This window comes from Eufriesea mexicana, unplaced genomic scaffold (genome assembly GCF_001483705.2).
Source record: "Eufriesea mexicana isolate 0111107269 unplaced genomic scaffold, ASM148370v2 scaffold106, whole genome shotgun sequence".
Classification (NCBI taxonomy): Eukaryota; Metazoa; Arthropoda; class Insecta; order Hymenoptera; family Apidae; genus Eufriesea; species Eufriesea mexicana.
In genome coordinates this window covers 462,332-484,640 of record NW_016908282.1, presented here as the reverse complement: position 1 = coordinate 484,640, position 22,309 = coordinate 462,332, and the positions used below count along the sequence as shown (strand labels likewise).

The window sequence follows — 22,309 nt, the reverse complement described above, 5'->3', positions numbered from 1 at the left end:
GTGCGTATGAAAAATAGCGAGACGTTTGCGGTCGCGGTATCGAGTAGCCATTGACTCGCCATGCTCCGTTTACGAGGCACTGCTCGTTATCTTGACCTAACAGGCTTCGTTTTATTTATTCGCGGGGAATAGATCGACGGTTCGTTGCCCTGCTCCTCGATCGTCGAGCCACGATTCGCGTATGGAGGCGAACGAGGGAACCGGTGCCAAGATGTATCCCCGTCAAACGAGAAGTGTCTTCACTTGGACGCCTGCGAACTTCTCATTCATCGGGTCGAAAACACCTCTTGCCGAAACTTTCCACCCAACTCGTGCTCCACTTTGCTTCTCCGACTCGCGAAACAACTTTCGGACCAGCCAAATTGCCCTTTTCCTCTCCGCAACTTTCTTCATCGACCATCCGATCCCAATCGATTTTAATTCTACGTCGAGAATTTTCGGTTTACGTTTCTACTGGAAATTTGCCTGTTTTCTTCGCTCACTACATGGTTTTAATCGATTTCCATTTTAATTCAACGTCGCGAATTTTTGGTTTATATTTCCGTTGGAAATTTCCAATTTTCTTCACCGAGAATTCAATCTTGATCGATGTTAATTCTATGTCGCGAATTTTTGCTTCACGTTTCTGTTGGAAATTTGCCTTTCTTGTTTGCCCAATACATGATTTTAATCGATTTCCATTTTAATTCAACGTCGCGAATTTTTGGTTCACATTTCCGTTGGAAATTTTCCATTTTCTTCACCGAGAATCCAATTTTGATCGATGTTAATTCTATGTCGCGAATTTTTGCTTCACGTTTCTGTTGGAAATTTGCCTTTCTTGTTTGCCCAATACATAATTTTAATTGATTTTCATTGTAATTCAACGCCGCGAAATTTCGATTTACATTTCCGTTAGAAATTTCCCTTCTTTCTTCGCTGACCTCCCAATTTTAACCCTTTGCACCGATGAAGCGTCCTTCAGTCGTCATTTGATAAAATTTCGAAGCTCGATATTAATTAATATATCAAATTTAAAATAATATAACAGTGTGTTAGGTATCGAAATTAAATAATTCTTCTACGTGTTAATTATTATACGATTTCTTATTCAGTAAGTAAAAAAATATCGTTAGTTTTATAGCAGAAAATTGTTCAACTCGTACCCTTCTTTAGCCAAAAGAATCATCAATCGCAAAGAGCTAATCGATTTCGATTATAATTCAACGGCGCGAAATTTCGATTCACATTTCCATAGAAAATACCAAATTTCCTCTTTTTCTTCACCAAACATCCGATTTTAATCGATTTTAATTCAACGTCGCGGATTTTTAAATCACATTTCTGTTGTAAATTTCGCTTTTTTCTCCGTCGACCAGTTGAATTTAATCGATTTTCATTGTAATTCAACGTCACGAAATTTCGATTTACATTTCCGTTAGAAATTTCCCTTCTTTTTTCTCTGACCTCCCAATTTTAACCCTTTGCACCGAAGAAGCGTCTTTCAGTCGTCATTTGATAAAATTTCGAAGCTCTATATTAATTAATATATCAAATTTAAAATAATATAACAGTGTGTTAGGTATCGAAATTAAATAATTCTACGTGTTAATTATTATACGATTTCTTATTCAGTAAGTAAAAAAATATCGTCAGTTTTATAGCAGAAAATTGTTCAACTCGTACCCTTTTTTAGCCAAAAGAATCATCAATCGCAAAGAGCTAATCGATTTCGATTATAATTCAACGGCGCGAAATTTCGATTCACGTTTCCATAGAAAATATCGCATTTCCCCGAATTTTAACCGATTTTACCAGGGGTTAGTCGCGCTTCGGGTGAGGTTCGATCTGCTTTATGGAATATTCGCTGCACCGAGCACCGCGTATTTTTGACACAGGTTAATAGCGTTTCGTACCGGTGACGCCGACCGTGGCCATGAGACCAAACCGATCTTTCCGGTTTGTCCCACGTAGCGCAGAGCGGCGAGCGTGGGCAACGCGATTACCGAGCGTGAACCGCAAATTAACGTTATCAATCAACGACGGAAGACAGAAGACAGGGTACAGGCGCCATTATCCGTTCCATCGGGTCTCGGTCACCGGTTTTCCCTCCACGAATTTCCTTTCGCCGAGCTTTCCGTGCCAGGCATGGAGACGGCGATTTTTCCCCCTAATCTAATTCCGCCGATTATTTCGCGTTCTCTTTACGACGAGAGGCGTCTTCGTGGCGGTGCTCGAGGCGGATCGCGCGCGGTGATCCGGTTGCTCGCGAACGCGTGTCGGGAAAAGTTTCGCCAGGGCTCTATGGGGGATTTTTCATACGGTGCTCGGCAACGGCAAATGACTATCGATCGTGGGAGAAGCTAGGTCCTTCTTCTCCATCCTGCAAGAAACTTCGCTGCGATTCGAAACACGAGGGTGGAGAAAAAGTCGCAGCTTAACCCTCTACGAGAGGTGAGCTTCAGTCACCATTTCATAAAATTTCGAAGATCGATATCAATTAATATATCAAATTTAATGCAATCTTGATCGAGTTTTTAATATTATCCACGTGTAATATATAGTTAAATATATTGTATGAAAATAATAACAAATTCATTTTAGATACTTTTAAATATATAGAGATCCAGCTTAATTCTATAGAATCTTATAATAGTAGTATGTGTTATATATTATAATGAAATATGTTTATATATATATATATATCATTTAACTCTTTGCATTCGAATGGTGAGCTTCAGTCACCATTTCGTAAAATTTGGAAGATCGATATTAATTAATATATCAAATTTAATGCAATGTGTGCGAGCTATCGAAATCAAATAATTCTACAATTCTTTGTTTACTGCTCAAAAAAGTATCGTCAGCTTTTTAGTAGAGAATCTTCGAACTCCTGTTCTTCTTTAGCCAAAAAATGGCCGAGTGCAAAGGGTTAAAACAGTAAATAACAAATTATACGCAAATTTACACGTAGAATTATTTTACTTCGACATTCCACGCACATTGTTGCGTTATTTTATCCATAAATTAATTAACACTGATTTTTGGAATTCTATTAAATGGCGACCGAGGCTCGTCTCTCGAGCGCAAAGGGTTAAAATTAAAATTGGAAAAGAAAATTTAAAATATCGATTTAAAATATTTCGCTAGCAACGAAAATTATTAAATTTTACCCTCTTATTTTTGGGGGATTTTTGAAATTCTATTAAATGGCGATCGAGGCTACGGTGGAAGATTGGAAAAAATTTGCGAGTCGCCGAGCACCGTGAGAGATAAAACGACTGGTTCTTATCTCTTGAGAAGAATTTGGTACCGAACGTGGAAAAATATGGAGCTTGATTGAAATTACAGGGTATAAGTGGTTCGGTTAATAATAAATATCATTCGTCGCAATGAAAGTCCTTCGTGTGCAGGGATTCTAAATATGGGGTGTAGAAAATGGAGCTTGGTGGCAGAAAATTGGAAAAATTGTTAGCGAGATATTCCTGTTTCGTAGGAGGAACTTGAAGAACGCGAAGGAGTACGGAACTCCAGAAGAATTTCAGCTTAATGGGTGAAAATTGTGTAATTCGATGGATCTGTATCACTCGTACGAGATAGAGGGCAGCAAAATTTTCTGGCGTAGGAGGAATTCGGTAGAGAACGTGGAAAGATACGGAACTCGAAAAGAATGCAAGAGATTGCAGGAGTATAAATCTAGTAGTTAATAAGCATCGTGCAGGCTGTTAGCGGAGAATATCGCCTAACGCGAGTCACAATGAAAGTCCTTCGTCTCTGTCGAGCAATAAACTTCGTTGCCATTTGGAATACGGAGGAGGAGGAAATGTTGAAGCATGATGGAACAAAATAGGAAAAAATCGAGCTTTGTCGTTGAGCACTGTGCTAGACAAAGAAGAGTAGAACGAGACTATTTCGAAAAATTATATTAAAATACGTTAGAAATTGCATTGAAAAATCTATAAATCACCAAGAATTCGGTAAAGAAAGAAATCTGAGAGATTGGAACAGTGTAGATCATTTACGCGATAAGATTAATATACCAAAATTGGAAAAATTGAAATTGGAAAAATTGGAAAAAATTGACAAGTCCTCGGTTAAACAGTTAATAGTTAAAAATATCCATTTCTTTGGTAGAACTCGGTAAAAAGCACGAAAATACACGGAAGATGTTAGGAACTCGAGATATTGGAGCATTATAAATCATCTACTTAATAAACTGCATGCAGAAAAATTGGGAAAAATCGGTAAATCATCGGCAAGCAGTACGCAAGACGAAGAGCAGTCAGAAGTCAGCATTTCTTTGGCAAAACTCGATAAAAATCACGAAAAGATACGGAAGTTCTGGGAATTCGAGATACTGGAGCATTATAAATCATCTACTTAATAAGCTGGATGCAGAAAGATTGGGAAAAATCGGTAAATCATCGTCAAGCGGTATGCAAGACGTAGAACAGTCAGGAGTCACCATTTCTTTGGCAAAACTCGATAAAAATCACGAAAAGATACGGAAGTTTTGGGAACTCGAGATATTGGAGTATTATAAATCATCTACTTAATAAACTGCATGCAGAAAAATTGGGAAAAATCGGTAAATCATCGTCAAGCAGTACACAAGACGTAGAACAGTCAGGAGTCACCATTTCTTTGGCAAAACTCGATAAAAATCACGAAAAGGTACGGAAGTTTTGGGAACTCGAGATATTGGAGTATTATAAATCATCTACTTAATAAACTGCATGCAGAAAAATTGGGAAAAATCGGTAAATCATCGTCAAGCAGTACACAAGACGAAGAACAGTCATGAACCTCCATTTCTTTGGCAGAACTCGATAAAAATCACGAAAAGATACGGAAGTTCTGGGAATTCGAGATACTGGAGTATTACAAATGATCTACTTAATAAGCTGGATGCAGAAAAATTGGGAAAAGTCGGTAAATCATCGTGAAGCAGTATGCAAGACGTAGAACAGTCAGGAGTCACCATTTCTTTGGCAGAACTCGGTAAAAAGCACGAAAATACGTGGAACTTGACAGGAACTGAAGAGCGTGGACGCGAAGATGAGAAATCACGGGGTTAACAAGCATCATGCAGGTCATTAGAACATCACCTAACGCGAGCCACAGTGAAACATGTTCGCGTTTGGAGGAGTCCGGCTACTTGGTCAGCGAAAGACGCATCCCCTTGAGAAAGTTTCGATCGAGCAGGGTTGTAACAGGGAGTGACATTGATTTTTAGCGGCGCACGCTTCGTGGCTTGCCGATTGTGATCGTGGAAAGGAGCGGAAAGGACCTAGACACGCCGTCCTTTCAGACGGATGAGTAATGAATCGCCATCGTACGCGAATCTAGGTCGCCGCGTAATTTTATTTTAATTTCCACGACCGGCGATCGATCATCGTCGCCGGAGGCTATTAACCACCGCGTTCAACCACCAGGAAAACACGTAGGACGAACTCGATTAAGACCAGGATGGATCGATCCTCGAACACCGTGACGCCGTTGACGATCTACCGACTCCGAAGATCAGGGACGAAACGGATCGTTGGAACAACGTAATTTCTCTTCGGAGAAACCCCTAGCTCCCTGCAACGAGTATCGCCATTGTCCGTGCACTTACTGTTATCCGGCGTCGCGTGGCCAATATTGACCGGTGTTCACGCCGAGCTAAACAAAGTCAAGGATCTTTCTAGTCGCGACAGAGGCTCGCATGGGTCGTGAAAGGGAGTGGAAGTTGCTTTTCCAACCTAACGGTACGAGTCTCGATCGTTCTCTCGAGAAAATCCAGCGTTGGAATCTGGCCGCACGCTGTTGGCTATGGATCAACCGTGATGACGGGCTGGTAACCGAGAGAAGAAATGGCTTTACACCGGACGTTTTTGTTCCTCTGACACGCTGTCTCCTCGACGTCTAGAGCCGTTTCTTCGTCCTTTAACCAACATCGACCCGAGGTCCACTTATCCAGTTCCACGATCTCGTAAACCCATCGGGCTAAGTGGCCTCTTAGGTCCCGTAAGCACCGTTCATCGTTCCTTCTTAAGCGCAAACCATTTGCGGCATGTGGGCCCGTATCGAATTAATTTTCGCCCTGCTCGGCATCGATCCGGGTGGAAACGCTGTTTCGTACGAGTAAACGGTAGGAAATTCGAGCTAGTCCCGGAAACGATATCGCGATTAATGATCCAACAGCGATTGGAATCGCGAGACGAGGAAAAATCTTATAAAAATTTGCGATATCGATTCGGTAAGCGTGGAAGGAATAATTCCTTGCGACGCTATCGAGCGGCATGAAAGTCGAGGCCGTGGAAGAATCGCGGTTACGACATCGGCGTTCAACGCCCGATCGCGTGGAAAGTCAAACACACCCTCGAGGTGCGTTCTCTGGCGAGTATCGGCAACCCCCTCTATCCGAAATGCAAGTCACCCCGACGCTCGATGAATAGTCGGGGAAAGAAAGGGAATACCTTTAATCTCGGCGATGTGTGCGTCGTACTCGCTCTTACTGCGCATGAATTCGATCCTGGAACCGATGTTCTGGAACCTCTGAGTGCAATATTCCGCGTACCACTCGGACGGCGTTCGATCGTCCAGCACCAAATGCTGCTGAGGGCTACCACTGCCCCTCCTATGCGACAAGCTCTCGTCCGATGGCAATCTCGCGAACGACGCGATCGAGCTGGATTTGCTGCCGTGATTCGGCGCGCCGTGGCTACGACTCTGATAATCCGAGTCCTCGAGGGCGTGTTCCTCGCTGGGTGTTCTGCTCGATCCTTCACTCTCTTCCGTAACGTGATCTTCTCGAACTTCACCACCTTCGAACCGCTCAGTTCACCTTCCTCCACCATCCGCTCGAAGCTCTCCTCGAACGACGAGTCGCCGCTGGTCGTGGACGACTCCAGGCTCTCGAACATCTCCTCGAAGAAGTTGACCCTGGCCTGCAGCCGACTTCCACGTGGCGTCCTCCGGCTGCCACGACTCGGCCGGCTGCCGGTAGGTTTCGCGTTCTTCGGTGGTGTCTGCGACATGACTAGCCACCTCGCAGCTGTCGCGTTTCACCGTTCGTCCCGACGATCTTCCACGCGAGGTTCACTCTGGGCCAGCCAGCCCGAATGTTCCATGCTGCCGAACCAGCACCGCTCCTCGCCTACCGGTTTCCGGCTTCTCCTCGTTTCACGGTCGAGCTGCCCTCGTGGACACCTGTTCTCCGCGCACCACACCCTGCTTCTACTACTACGCGCACCACCACACGCAATACCTCTTAGCCAGTAGTCGCAACGCCTCACCTCGCCTCGCTTCGTCCTTACGCTCCTGTTACGGTCCTCTTAGTCCTCCTCTCGGTGCTGCGAGTAGACGCGGTAGTCGGCGTCTCGCCGGTCGAAGGCGAGACTTTGCTCGTCACCGCGGCGACGCGACGCCTCTTTTCGCCTGTGCTTCCGCGGTGGCGCGTGGCCACCCGCACGATTCACGCGCACGATGCTCTCTGTCCGCCCGAAAAACGTATGATCCGCGTACGTACTTGATCGTTACCCAGCCGTGGTTACCTCGTACGAACGACGCACGCACGCATATCGTGCCGTCCACGGCGACTGTCCGATGTGCGATATGCGTCTACCGCTCACGGAATGCACTCCGGCCGCGCACCACGGCCGCCGGTTCGATATTGGTGCCTCTCTTCCCGACCTCTCGCCGGGTCCCCACCTCCTTCCGCCGTCCCGTGTGCCCTCCGTGCCCTCCTCTGCCCCCCGCCCGCCCGTTCTCCCTGCCTACGATCCGCATTGCACGCTCGCTACGACGTCCACGACGCCGACTACCGCCGCGACATCCACGATCGCGAGCTCCGTCACGACGCCGAACCATGCGCCGCGAACCGACCTACGCGTCGTCGCCGACGCCCTGTCTTCTCCTTTCTCTCTCCCTTTCTCTCTCTCTCTCTCTCTCTCTCTCTCTCTCTCCACCGGTCTAACCTTCCTGATGCCAGCACGCCGACCGATCGATGCCTTTATCCTGCGTCCTTCTCCTCCAGCCGGCTAAATGTCATCTCACGCGCCACCGTTTCAACCACCTCCTCGTCCAAAACTCTCCTGATTCTTCGAGTACCAGTGTCCAGTGCGTGCACCAGCACCTCCTTGCATCCGGTCCTACCGAGTCCCCGAGTTCCGCGTGCAAACCGAGATCGTCGGATTTCGAAGCCACCCCTCGAGAGGGTGCAGTGGGGCACCTCGGGGGTGGTAGTCGCGAGAGGTCCTCGGCTTGGAAGAACGTCGCGGTGCAATCTCGACGAGTAGTCGACGGTGTTCGCAGAGGTGCAACGAGCTTCCGATCGCGCGAGTTTCGGGTGGAAACAGGTTCGTCGGGGTCCAAGGGGTCAACTCGTAATGCACGGCTGGCGGAGTAACGGGTTAATGGTCATCGATAACGAGCGGACGTTTCGCAGATTCCGCCGCTCTGCCAAGAAGCTTTTGGCACTCCTGCGAGCGGCTATCGGCGGGTGTCGCGAGGCATCGCAACCTGGGCTATTAACGAATCGCGACGAGGGATCAGCGGTTCTATTTCCCTCGATGACGTCGCGTGCGACCGACGATTTACGTTGCCTTTTTTATTTCCAGGTAATCGAGGCGAGTCCACTCGTTCAGCCTGAGAACTCGAGGAGCGACGCCTACGCGGCGCTGGTGGTCCCGAGGATGCGGCTGATTTGTCGCAGGACGAGTTTCTGCATCCGCAGGATCTTGCGACTCGCGAGAAATATTGCGAGAAGACGCTATTGCGGTGTTTCGGTGTAATTTGCGAAATTTAGAAATGGGAATAAGCGATGTAAGGAAACGAGTATTTCGCAGAGTCGAATACTGTATTCAGTTGTCAAGCAGATATAGAAGCAACTCGTTAGTGGGACGCCGTAAGTAGTACGCGTTTTATCGGCGGCACTGTTCTACGAAACAGTGACGCGTTATCCCTGTATCATCGTTGCGTAACGCGGTTGATAATCGTAACTAGTAAACAAAACATGCTTTCCGAGCTTCGCATCGCGCTGGTAACAGGCTGCGTTCCAGTTTTGTTATCGAAATACCCGCCAAAACACCCGCGGTGCAACCCCCCGTATCAAACGCCGAATTCCAACACGCGCTTGATCTCTGGATTCATGCATATTCCAAATTTTTCCCCCCTTTTTCCCCTTTTTTCTTTTTCCCTTTTCGCTGTTTCGAGAGTCGGTCAATATTCGATCGTCGCGTATGCGCACACGATAATCCCAATATCGACTGTTCCCTGTCGCGTTGTGTCGTTATCTAGGCTTCTTACGTTAAGTCGGACGTGTCCGCAATTACGAGTGCCGTGACGAGCGCGGAATTACGTTCGATCGTTTATTAATCTGGGCATTAAACGCGTATCGGTGCCTGCTCGCGCGATAAAGCAACGATTCGGACGCGGGCGCGCGTAAACGCGGAATAACAAACGCGTGGACGATAAACTTTCTCCGATCCGCAGGTTGTTTCAGAAATAGCTGCTAGGTGACTAATCGTAAAGCCGAGCACGACCCTGAATACGAATTATAAGAACAGTCGTGGCTAATTTAAATACATCGCCGTGAATACACATGACGCGATCTATGGATCGTTTCAAAAGCTGCTGCTCGATTAAAAACTCAAACGCCGGCCCTCCGAGAATAAACTCGCCCGTGGTTTGGGGTTAAACAATTGGGAGACATGTCGCGTGCCAACAGGAAACGACGGTGCACGTTTCATTCACGAATCGTGCGAGTTACCAGGAGTCAACGGAAGACGGGAAGGTCCCGGAGGAAGCTTCGAGAGCGATCGAGTGCACGATCGATTCGTGGATCGGAGGATCGAGAATTTTCGCGCATCAGCTAGGAGAAAAATGTCAATGGGGGCAATCGCGAACGATCATCGCAGGTGCCTCGTCAGATCTATTTATAAAGAGCCGTCGTCTGTTTCTCATGCACGCTTCGGCGGATAAATACGCGAATCACACGTATACAACACGCGTGTGTGTGTATATAGCGATACCGATAGATCCGCGATCGCTGAGCGCGGAATTTAACACTAGATTTACGAAACTCTTCAATTTGACGGAAGGGTTGCTCCGATTATACCATGGTTACAGATTTAGTTAATTTATATTAACCCTTTGCACTCGAGAGGCGAGCTTCAGTCACCATTTGATAAAATCTCGAAGATCGATATTAATTAATATATCAAATTTAAGATAATGTAACGGTATGCAAGATATAGAAATCAAATAGTTCTACATGTTAATTATTATAGAATTTCTTATTTACTGCTGGAAAAAATATCAGTAACTTTGTAGCAGAAAATCTTTGAACTCCTACTCATCTTTAGCCAAAAAATCGTCGAGTGCAAAGGGAATTTCTCTTTCTTAGAGAAATTCAAATATTCTGTACTAAAAATCTGATGATACTTTTTTCAGTAGTAAATATAGAATTGTATAATAATAGAATTGTAGAATTGTTTGATTTCGATAGTTTGCACACTGTTACATTACATTAAATTTGATATATTAATTAATATCGATTTTCGAAATTTTATCAAATGGCGACTAAAGGGCGCCTCTCGAGTGCAAAGGGTTAAAGATGTCGTCGAATTTATGGCAGAAAGTTTTCGACCTGCTATTCTTTCACAAAAAGTTAAATTCGATTCTTATTCTCGGCGATATTCTCCGCTAACAGCCTGCAAGATGCTTATTAACTACTAGATTTATACTCCTGCAATCTCTTGCATTCTTTTCGAGTTCCGTATCTTTCCACGTTCTCTACCGAATTCCTCCTACGCCAGAAAATTTTGCTGCCCTCTATCTCGTACGAGTGATACAGATCCATCGAATTACACAATTTTCACCCATTAAGCTGAAATTCTTCTGGAGTTCCGTACTCCTTCGCGTTCTTCAAGTTCCTCCTACGAAACAGGAATATCTCGCTAACAATTTTTCCAATTTTCTGCCACCAAGCTCCATTTTCTACACCCCATATTTAGAATCCCTGCACACGAAGGACTTTCATTGCAACGAATGATATTTATTATTAACCGAACCACTTATACCCTGTAATTTCAATCAAGCTCCATATTTTTCCACGTTCGGTACCAAATTCTTCTCAAGAGATAAGAACCAGTCGTTTTATCTCTCACGGTGCTCGGCGACTCGCAAATTTTTTCCAATCTTCCACCGTAGCCTCGATCGCCATTTAATAGAATTTCAAAAATCCCCCAAAAATAAGAGGGTAAAATTTAATAATTTTCGTTGCTAGCGAAATATTTTAAATCGATATTTTAAATTTTCTTTTCCAATTTTAATTTTAACCCTTTGCGCTCGAGAGACGAGCCTCGGTCGCCATTTAATAGAATTCCAAAAATCAGTGTTAATTAATTTATGGATAAAATAACGCAACAATGTGCGTGGAATGTCGAAGTAAAATAATTCTACGTGTAAATTTGCGTATAATTTGTTATTTACTGTTTTAACCCTTTGCACTCGGCCATTTTTTGGCTAAAGAAGAACAGGAGTTCGAAGATTCTCTACTAAAAAGCTGACGATACTTTTTTGAGCAGTAAACAAAGAATTGTAGAATTATTTGATTTCGATAGCTCGCACACATTGCATTAAATTTGATATATTAATTAATATCGATCTTCCAAATTTTATGAAATGGTGACTGAAGCTCGCCTCTCGAGTGCAAAGGGTTAAGACTGTTAATATAATATATAATTGTTTTTAAATTAAACTAATCGTTAAAGAAAAAGGCACGTGGTATCTTTTACCTGTCAATTTGACAGATGTCCTTAGAAATAGATATACAGATAGCCTCCGTAAACCTAGTGCTAACGAATTCACGCCGATTCGTATGCAAATTGCGTTCTAGCAGGCATTTTTGAGGTAGGTCGATCTCGTCGTTCCACGCGAGTGTCTAATAAGAAGGGTCCAAATCCTTCGAGTCGTAGATTTAGTCGAAACTTTTCAGGTTTGTAGATTTCATCATCTAGTTTAAGAAAATAAATATATCGCGTGGACCTGCAAGTTGTGTCGAGTATCGGAGAAAATTTGCTCGAGAGAAAAAAGCTTAACTATAGTTGGTGATTATGTCACCACGGTATTTAGAAGCAATATCAGCTAATAGATAAATACCTATCGTCATCTGTGAAAACGGGAATAATTATGCTATTCTTTCATTTCCAGAGGAAGATCATTATAAGGGCAACTACTCGATAGTTTTCGAGATATTTATGATTAGAGTTTTATTATTATCTTAATTATAGATTTATTTGGAATATTTATTAATTTATTGTTAATTAATTTGTTAGGCCACAATACCACTTGATAACTGAGCCGTTCACTGCACAAATCGATTAACTCCACTTTTTGAAAAATCGTGAATATAAAAGGTTATGACTATAACAAGTGCTTCGACACTTAAATTTAAAATTTTTCAAAATGTGGAGTTAATCGATTTGTACAGTGAACGGCTCAACTATCGATAACTATTCGGAAGAAATTTCTAGTTAAGAATAAGGAAGCTGTTAAGAAAGAAATTAAAAATAAGAAATGAAGGACTTGTAAGAGAAACGTAATCTTGAAAAATACTATAAAATACTATATTTCGAATCGTTCACGTGTTATATATTCACGATTAGACGTAATTTCTTTTAATTTTGGGTATTTAGCGTTTTATTAGATTTAAGTACTTTTAGATATTTAAGTAAAAGATATTTAAGTTAATATTTCGATACTCTGACATTCTAATGGCATTTTACCACCTCGGTATTTTCGTACATACTAATATTTTGGTATTTAAGTGTTGCAGACGTTTTCTATTATTTCAGCGTTCCGGCATCCCGATGTTTCCATATAATTGAATACACATCGGAGTTCTGATTTCTGCCATTCTGTTATTCCGATTTAATATTCTCGCATTTTAATCTTTCGTTAAATTTAACTTCTTTTCCACGTATACTGTGCAATTAACCCTTTGCACTCGAGAAGTGCCTCTCAGTCGCCATTTAATCAAATTCTAAAGATGGATGTAAATTAATATATCAAATTTACAATTATCCGAGGATGCGTTGAATATCGAAGTAACATAATTCTACGCCTTAATTTGCATACGATTTCTTATTTACCGTTTTAAAAATATCGTCGACTTTATGATAGAATGTCTCCGAGTTACTATTTTCCTGTAACGAAAAAATTCCCGAGTGCAAACTTAAACACCCATAAGTCGCAGTTGTCAGTGTTCATTTGAATTCGAGGTATTCAACAATACGAAAAATTAGCGGCTATATAAATACACTTTAGAAATTTTTTGCCTCGTCGTCGATGTTTGCATAAATTCGAAATATCTCGCAAACATCGACCAAATATCCATTATCCCTGGTGTTTAAAATTCCGCGGAGGCAAACAGGAAAACGACTGCGTGCAGGTTCGCGAAAGGTTCTCGATTCGATTGATTCGCGCAAAAACTGGACGTAAAAAGGCTATAAAAAGACCGCGAGTTAAACAGCGAATGCGTGACTTCATTTGCGAGACATGGAAAGAATAAACGCTCGTATCGTTCGAATAAATTAGCGATTTCCCGCTAACTATATCGCTCGCGTCGCAGAAGGCTTTTCGCGTAATCCGCGACAACAGGTACTCGCGTGGCGTTGTGAATATTTCATAGAAACGAGAGAAACCGCGAGAAACGGGTTCGCGGATTTGGCTTGTAATACGAAAAGAGCGTTTCGTAAGTCGGTGAAGATCGTTCCATGAGATTTCCGAATTGGCAGGCAGACGTTCATTGATTTCGCGCTTGCCAGAAGTATCGTGTAACCGCATCGGAAACATCGGTTTTTGGTTCGTTAGATCATTGTCAATGTCTATCTTGAACGCTATGTTGCACCGAAATAACGTTCCTCGGCGATGGCTGCCAATAAAAACGAATTTTCACCGAGGCGTTCCGGGCCGTGCCGCTAATTTGCATTTCAGTTGCATCAACTAATCTCGATTTTCTCGAAAGCCTTCTTCCGATTTGGCAAACTAAAGTTTAGTTTAATTCTCGATACTCTTTTTCTTTACATAAACTACCAGGATGCATCAAATAAATAAATAAAAAAAATATATATATTTATAAAGAGAAAGGGAAATCAAAGTATATTTAATTCGTCAAATAAAAAATGTGTGCATCGTAATTTCTCGAAGATTAGAGCAATTATTAAATGCACTGTATTCGATGATCTCGAACATCTTTTTCCGATTTGGTAGACTAAGGTTTAGTTTAATTCTCGATACTCTTTTTCTTTACATAAACTACCAGGATGCATCAAATAAATAAATAAAAAATATATATATATTTATAAAGAGAAAGGGAAATCAAAGTATATTTAATTCGTCAAATAAAAAAATTCGTACATCGTAATTTCTCTAATATCAGTGCAATTATTAAGTGCACTGTATTCGATGATCTCGAACGTCTTTTTCCAATCTGGCAGGCTAAGGTTTCCTTTAATTTTTGATACTTTCTTTTCTTTACAGGAACTACCAAGATTCATCGAATAAATAAATATATAGATATATAGGAAAAGAGGAACGAAAATATATTTAATTCGTCGAATAAAAGATTCATGCATCGCAATTTCTCGAAGATCAGCGTAATTATTAAGTGCACTGCATTCTATGATTTTTTCGATCTGGCAGGCTAAAGTTTCGTTTAATTTTCGATACTTTCTTTTCTTTACAGAAACCACCAGGATCCATCAAATAAATAAATAAATAAAAATATATATATTTATAAAGAAAAAGAGAAATGAAAATATATTTAATTTCTAAAATAAAAATTCGTGCATCGTAATTCCTCGAAGATTAACGTAATTGTTAAGTTCTCTGTATTCCATAATCAGTCTGGCAGTTTAATAAATTTGCCAGTGATGAAACTGACTACCATTTATCGTTAAATGTCTCTCGAGGTGCATCTGCGATACACGAAGAATAGGAAGCTCGGTGAATGGATACTCACTTTGAAGTTGCTGTATCGTGGCCTGGTACTCGGCGAGTTTCTCGTCCACGTAATCCTGACTCTGGTTGGCTATTATTTCCGCGGTGCTGGGTCCGCTGGATTCCTCTTCCGCTTGCGAGTGGTCCAGCGGCACGCCAACGTACTCGTAATCTCCGGGTCTATAGGTTCCGATCATGTATTCCGCTGGTCCACTTGCAGACGGTGACATCGTGTCGCTCTCCACTGAGCTCTGTTCGAAATGCAGGAAAAATGCAGAAAAAAAGATGAAATTATCAATTTATTAGCGATAGCACGCATGTACTGCATTTTATATTAGATAGGACAAACAGTCATTTCCTGAACTCCGCTGAGTGACTTTGAGAGATTAGATTGTTCGCGAAGATATATCTAGTCGGTCTACTCGTGTCTCTTTATTTCGTGTTTACTGTACACCTGGGTTCTATCTCCTAACCTATATTTCCGACAGCTTTGATTACTCTTTATTAACCTCGCTCTTGTGCCAAATTTTATACCTAAATTCCTCACGGACTCTATGCGAGATCGATCAGCACACATCTCGAGACTTCGTTTCTGTTTTCTAACCTGTGTTCTTGAGAAACTCGTGTATGTCCTGATTCGTTTAGTTATTCTCCCATTTTCTTCCGTCCTTTCCTAATTTTCTAGGTGAATTTTGTAATCAAATTCCTTACAATTATTAATCACAATCCTTTATTCCAAATTTTGAAACTTTATTTCTATGAATTAAACAATGTCTGTATAAAATTCGTGTACATTTTGATTCGTTTTATTGATCTATTTTCTCTCGTATTTCCCTCATTTGATAAATAAATTTCCTAATTTCTAATTCTAAGTCTTTTCTAATTTGTCAAATAAATTTTATACTCGAATTCTGTGAACTAACCAATGTCTATATGAACTTCGTGTACATTTTGATTTATTTTATTAATCTCCTATTTTCTCTCGTATTTTTCTCATTTGTCAAATAAGTTTCCTTATTTATAATTCTGATTCTTTCCTGATTTGTCAAATAAATTTTATACTCGAATTCTATGAACTAACCAATGTTTATATGAAATTCGTGTACATTTTGATTTATTTTATTAAGCTCCTAAATTCTCTCATATTTTCCTCATTTGATAAATAAATTTCCTAATTTCTAATTCTAATTCTTTCCTAATATGTCAAATAAATTTTATACTCGAATTCTATGAACTACTCAATGTCTGGAGGAAATTCGTGTACGTTTTGATTCGCTTTATTAATCTCCTTTTTATCTCTGGTATTTTTCTCATTTGCCAAATAAATTTCCTATTTTCTAATTCTAATTCTTTCCTAATTTGTCAACTAAATTTTATACTCTAATTCTTCGGGATTCCTAATCACAACATTTTATCCCAAATTTCGAGATTTTATTTCTATGAATTAACCAATATCTGCGAGAAATTCGTGTACTTCTCTATTTCTTCATTAATAATGCACATTTTCCTCATTCTGTTTCCAATTTCACCAAATTTCATACACCCAAATCCCTCTCCAACCCTGACGAAACTTCTTCGACTGCATCCTTGCAGCAAGTCGCAAGGACCCAAGTGGAATCCTCGCCGAGAGTGCATGGATCGGAGATTGGAGCTCGAGCGGTGCATTCACACCTGGCGCGCGTGTGGTAAACCGGTCGTTGGAACTTGTCGCGGCCTACATTTTATTTAGGCGTCCCTATTTCGACGGTGCCTCGGCCAGTCGGTCGCGTGGGCGTGAAAAGCGGACGATCCACGTGGCGAATTCGCAACGAAGCAGCCCGAATCTTCCTCGTGAAAACGTCCAAACTTCGCGACGATTCGCGTGTAAAATCGAATTTAGGGGAAAAATCTATCCCCGTCCACGTGTCGTCCTCGAATACCGATCCTCGATGATGAGAACCCTCGAGAAACAGTCGAGTCCTTCGACGCCACGTGAACCGAGAGGTCTCCCTTTCCTAGACGTGGTTGGCACGTGTTTCTTGATTACGACCCAATATGCAACGTTTCCCGTTTATGCGATTTCCTAGGGTGGAGGACGCGTTTAGAACTCGCTGGCTAACAGCTATCCGTGTTCACCGATCGGTTCCTGTCCATCCCGATGACTAATGAGGCCAAGAATAAAGTAGATCTCGTCGCGGTCCGTGTGCTTTCTATGAAATTCCACGTTTCCGCCATCATTCTCTGCTATGTCTTACTTCACGTTACCTCCGGCTAGTAGGAACTAGGATAGTGGAAATACCTATTCCAAATTCCCTAGTGCAAATAATTCTTGTTCCTCCTATTTCTTTTTAGAGATACGATTGAGGGTGTTTGGAAGATTGACATCGAATTGAGATGATTCTGTATTTTAAATAGGAAAAATGATTGGAAATCGAGTGCGATTTTATGACAAATTCCCTAGCGTCGATACACCCCTTTGGTGATGTAATTGACTCGAATTTGCGATCTTGGTATCGAATACAGTAAGACTTAGGCATACTAATTCCTCCTTGAACTAGCTTATATAGATACGCTCTGTTTTTCGAAGGTTTAATTGGTTAATAAAAATCTTTACAGATTAATTTCAAATACAGGATGAAATTTTAAATTCCCTGCTAATTCTTCAATATTTTTACAGATAAATTCCTCGCAATCGATAGAGCCTGATTCAAACAGACTTGGCTGACAAATCTGTGTTCTATTACACTATTAAATTCGAATTACATGAAAACTCTATATACAGAATTTCTAATACTGTCTCTGCCAATTTCCTAGTACCAATAAACACCTGGAAATCATTACCGATTGGTGTTTAAAATGACACTTACCTGAGTCGGTATATAGGGCCTGGGTGCCTGAGTTCCCACTGGGATCGGTGACGGCCACCTGGGCCTAGGGCACTGTATATATCCCGTAGGTGATCCAAAGACGGGCGACATTCCAGGTTCGGCATTCCAATCGGTACTGGGCTCATCGGGTGCCTCATTCCAGTATACGTCAAGGGTGACGCAGGATGAGCATGATGAACCGGGGTAGGAGGTCCTCGAGCTCGCTGAGGATGCGGTGAGCCCGTGGGACTGAAAGGGGAAGGGGGTCGGTACTGGCCAGGCACGTTCGGTCTGCCAGGCCAACCACCCCCTGGCCCGGGTTTTCCATGGGGTTTTGACGGCGGCTGCGACATCTTTGGCTATTTCGAAGCTCCTAGGGGCGCGCTTCGATCACCTAGCATTGCTGTAAGGGGATGCAGTAATGCGTCACTTAGCTGTTTTCGTACAAAAATCGATCTGAATTTTCATAGTGATAAAATGAATTATCTTTTAACCCTTTGCACTTTGACATATTCATCGTTTGTTTAATTATTATTTTCACCGTTTGTTTTAATACCTCGAAATTTAACCGTTTGAGTGCCACGGGTCATTATTGTTTCCCAATCGATATTTGCCAAGCGGCGCGATAGCGCTTGTCATATTCCGTGTCCAAAAATGCCGAGCGGCGCGATAGCGCTTCTCATATTCCGCGTTCACCAACCGAGCGCTCTGATTGTCAGCTTCGCAGCTCAGAGCGCTGGCACTTTTGGACACAAAATAGAAGAAGCGCGATCGCGCTGCTTGGCACTCAAACGGTTAAGTAACTGTAGATGAAGTATGGAAATGATATACATTTGCATCTTTTTATTTTAGTATAAATGGTATCACCGAGGTTAGAAGCATAAGGAAAGCTTCGAATTATCATGTCTTTATGGCGAAAACATCTTAGAGTGCAAAGGGTTAATAATTTTTAGAGTCTTATTTTATAATATCGAGACATATCACAAAGGAGAGATGGGTCTTTCAAAAATTTCTTAAGTCATTGAAAATTTGGAGAATTTGTATAGTCGACAAAAATTTTGCAGTTTTCGATACGTGAGAAATACATTGTAATTTTATCCAGAATAAAGGTATATTAAATTTAAAAAATCGTAATTAGGGGGATGTAATATCGTATCATTTAATCTCTTCATTCTTCTCGTTTGAAAATATCTGAGAATTTACGCGATAATAAAAAGAATTACAGTGTCTGATTTTCCAATATTAAGGAATTTAGAAAATTTCTATAACCAATGGGAATTTTCAATTTCACTATAACCAAAGAAAATTAAAATATAAAAATTCGTATTTAAGGGGATGCAATATTTGCATGATTTAACTGCTTCGTTGCTTTCGTTAAATCATAACATAATCGCCAATGAAAAGCGAATTGTTTGATATCTTTTACTATCCAATTTCATAAAATCGCGAATACCGATGAAAATTTAAATACATCAAAAATAAACCTGGATGTTATTAAAATCACAAAAATATCGATACGAAAAATCGGGTTTGAGCGGATGGAATGTTTCGTCATCCCGTATTCCCATTAACTTCGCTAACGAACCGATATACCTGAATAAATATCAACGATAGCAACAGAGAGCGCCATGTCGCAACTTTCGGTGTAAAATAAAATTTCGAAAATTCCTAAAATTCGTGTACCCCTCGAACGAGTACCGATTTTATCGAGAATAAAAGCGCATCGACGCGCCGAAAACGCGTTGTGCCGCAAACGAGGGAACTAACGTTGCAAATTAATTGGAAAAGCGATAAACGATCCATCGCTTACGTGGATCGAAATTAAAGAGATATCGCGTGGAAGTTGAAGTGGCTTCGACGTGTAACGAGCTCTGGGTCGCGTAGTGGCAGTGAGTAGGCAGATTAGGATGGGCAATGGTCCAAAATTCTCTCGAAATAGGCGCTTCGATTGTCTGCTTCCCGCTGACTTGTGCACGTTACCGTGTGAAAAACGTGTAACAGGACAAATCGCGGCGCCGTACGTGACGTTACACAATGAGAAGAGGCGTGAAGTGCAAGCTGCGAAATTAAACGTGACCGTTATCGTCCTCGCCAATTCCCTTTCTCTTCCTATCCACCGAATCTCTTCTACACCTCGATGCGACGTTAGCCTAACCGGCAACAACCTCTTCTTCGCCTCGTTAAGCCTCGGATGCTATACACACCGCAAAACACGAACGTAAACATCTCTCAAGCGCGGATCATCTTCCACGAACTGGCGTCCATTTCCCCCCTGACACCGTCATCACAGACGATTCTCCAGAATTCACCAGAAACGGATAAGAGGATCGAGATTGCAGAATTTCCCCGATTTAACGGGTGCCAGATACGAGGAAGTTAGGACTCGATCGCACGGGTCGAAGGTCTAAAGGCTTTTGGCTGGATATCGAGTGTAGGCCGCCTAAATATAACGAGAAATCTATTTCAGAGCGACTCGAGCACTGCCCACAGACGTGTCCGACACGGCAGGTATATTTGCAACGACTGCGTCAGATATTTCAGAAAGTGACGCGAATATTAACACCTACAATTAGCCTTGCCGTGACACGCGTCGGTGCATGGCGCCATCGCTGCTCGTAGCGCCACGCGTCCGCGAGGTAGCTCGCCATTGCTATCCGATCAGCCTCGAGACAGAGGCGCCCTTGTGTTCCCCTCTCGGAGAGAGAAAATATAAGAAACGCGAGGAGAGAATATAAGAAACGCGAGAGAAAGTGGAGCGTGACGACCAGCGTTCAAATTTTCCCGCGTTTCCTGACCCCGTTTCCTAACCTCACTTCTGACTCCGACAAGGTGGACCTTTTACGCCGTGTCGCGTCCCTTCGATTCTTTTTTAAACCCCGAAGCGGAAGTTGGTGGCTTGTGGAAATAAACAGGAACGAGAGGGCGAGGGGAGATGATGCAGGGAGACCTGGAGAAGCGAGAAACACGGTTGGCCAAAGGCACGCGTCCATTTTGTTCTTGTTAAAGTTCACGAGCGCCATTACGAGCGACAGGGATGCTGGACGGGTTCGTTCCACCGATTTTAATAAAGCATCCGGCGGAATCGAATGCCATGGGCTATTTATAACACCGCCACTCGACAACGATAAGCCTCGTATGTACGAAAGCCAGGTGCACGCGGATTCCTGCTTTGAAACGCGGGTAAAAATAGGACTCGTCTGTCGTCGAGGATGGAGAAGAATAAACTTATCTCTCGGTTCGGTGTATCCATGGGGATTGTCCATGGTGACGAATGGGAAAGCTGTTTTCTCGTGACTCGACAGACAGAAGATTCAGCCAAAGAGAAGAGAAAAGGAAAGCAAAGAAGAAACGTGAAGAAAGTGACGGGAGAAAGGAGCAGGCAGTTAGCTCGCTGGATCCTGGACCTCGGATGCTGCGTCCAAAAATAAAATTACCGCCGAATTAACGAACAGAAATAGTCTTCGTTCAGAAGCGATGCTTTTGACACAGGTTGCTCTATAAGGTGCCGGTTAGCCCCGAGGATCGTCGAGCGACTGGAATTTTCGGCTGCGAAAATCCGCTCGAGAGTCTCTCTGCAATCCTCGGCTTTACTCCTCGCGAGTTTCCTTCGAAACCGTAGAGTAGGAACTTCTGCTAAGAAATCTCTAATAACTCTAACTCCTTCGAGACATGTCTGACGAGATCCGATCTGAGAAATTATCGCGAGTCTGCGCAGAGGTGGTCCTCGATCTCTGCTTAGATCCTGTATAGACGATCTAGAAGTAGGATTTAGAGAAAGTAAAAGGAAACGATACCGAAACGACGTGGAGCCGCAGACTGGGGCGATGATCGGAAATCCGGTTGCGAAGGTTGAAAGCAGGCACACAGTGATAGGAGAGAGCGCGTTCGGTCGATTTTCGTTCAAGCTTCGCGTCGGCGAAGTTTCATCGGAGATCGTCTCGCGTTCCACGACTCGGATTCGAAACACTCTAGCTGGGTGATCGAGATGGATCGCGAGGATGAGCCGCGCGGACGACGGGTCGGTGAGGTCGGATTTTCGTGGTTCGGTCGACGACGAAGACCACGAAGAGACTGGTCGGCCGGTTGGTTCATCGGTCCAGGAGCCGCTTGCCGCGACATTTATATTTAACTTTGGCGTCGCTCGAGCTTTCGGCTTCGGCTTACCACTCGCGCGAGTCCGCTCAACGCTCCCGTTCTACATTTCCTCGTCCCTTTGCCTCGCTTTCCGCCCTCGATCGCGATCATCCCCTTCCTCCCGCTCTCCGCTCCACGGCCTTCCCGACGCGCTTCCGTTTTATTATCGGCGCTGAGGTAAGATCGCGAGGATCCTCCGTGTTCCTCTCACTCGCTCCTTTTACCGACTTTCTCCCTTCTTTTCGAGTCACCATCATCATCCCTCGTCGAATCTTCCAGACCCTGCCGCAACCAATTTTCAATCTTTTTATCTCGCTTTCGATTTTTTTCTCTGTTTTTTTAGATCTTTTGAAATTCCGTTT

General features: G+C 42.9%; 1 protein-coding gene across 1 annotated transcript in view; it reads right to left on the bottom strand.

Moving 5' to 3' along the window:
- The window catches only part of Msp300 (Muscle-specific protein 300 kDa), an 88,412-nt gene extending 66,543 nt beyond the window's left edge, over positions 1-21,869 (bottom strand). Inside the window, 4 exon segments of the mRNA XM_017910494.1 lie at positions 14,990-15,218; positions 17,814-17,932; positions 17,935-18,216; positions 21,608-21,869. Of these exon segments, the coding sequence (XP_017765983.1) occupies positions 14,990-15,218; positions 17,814-17,932; positions 17,935-18,166 (580 nt within the window). The 5' untranslated portion in view covers positions 18,167-18,216; positions 21,608-21,869.
- Between the last annotated feature and the right edge of the window lie 440 nt (positions 21,870-22,309).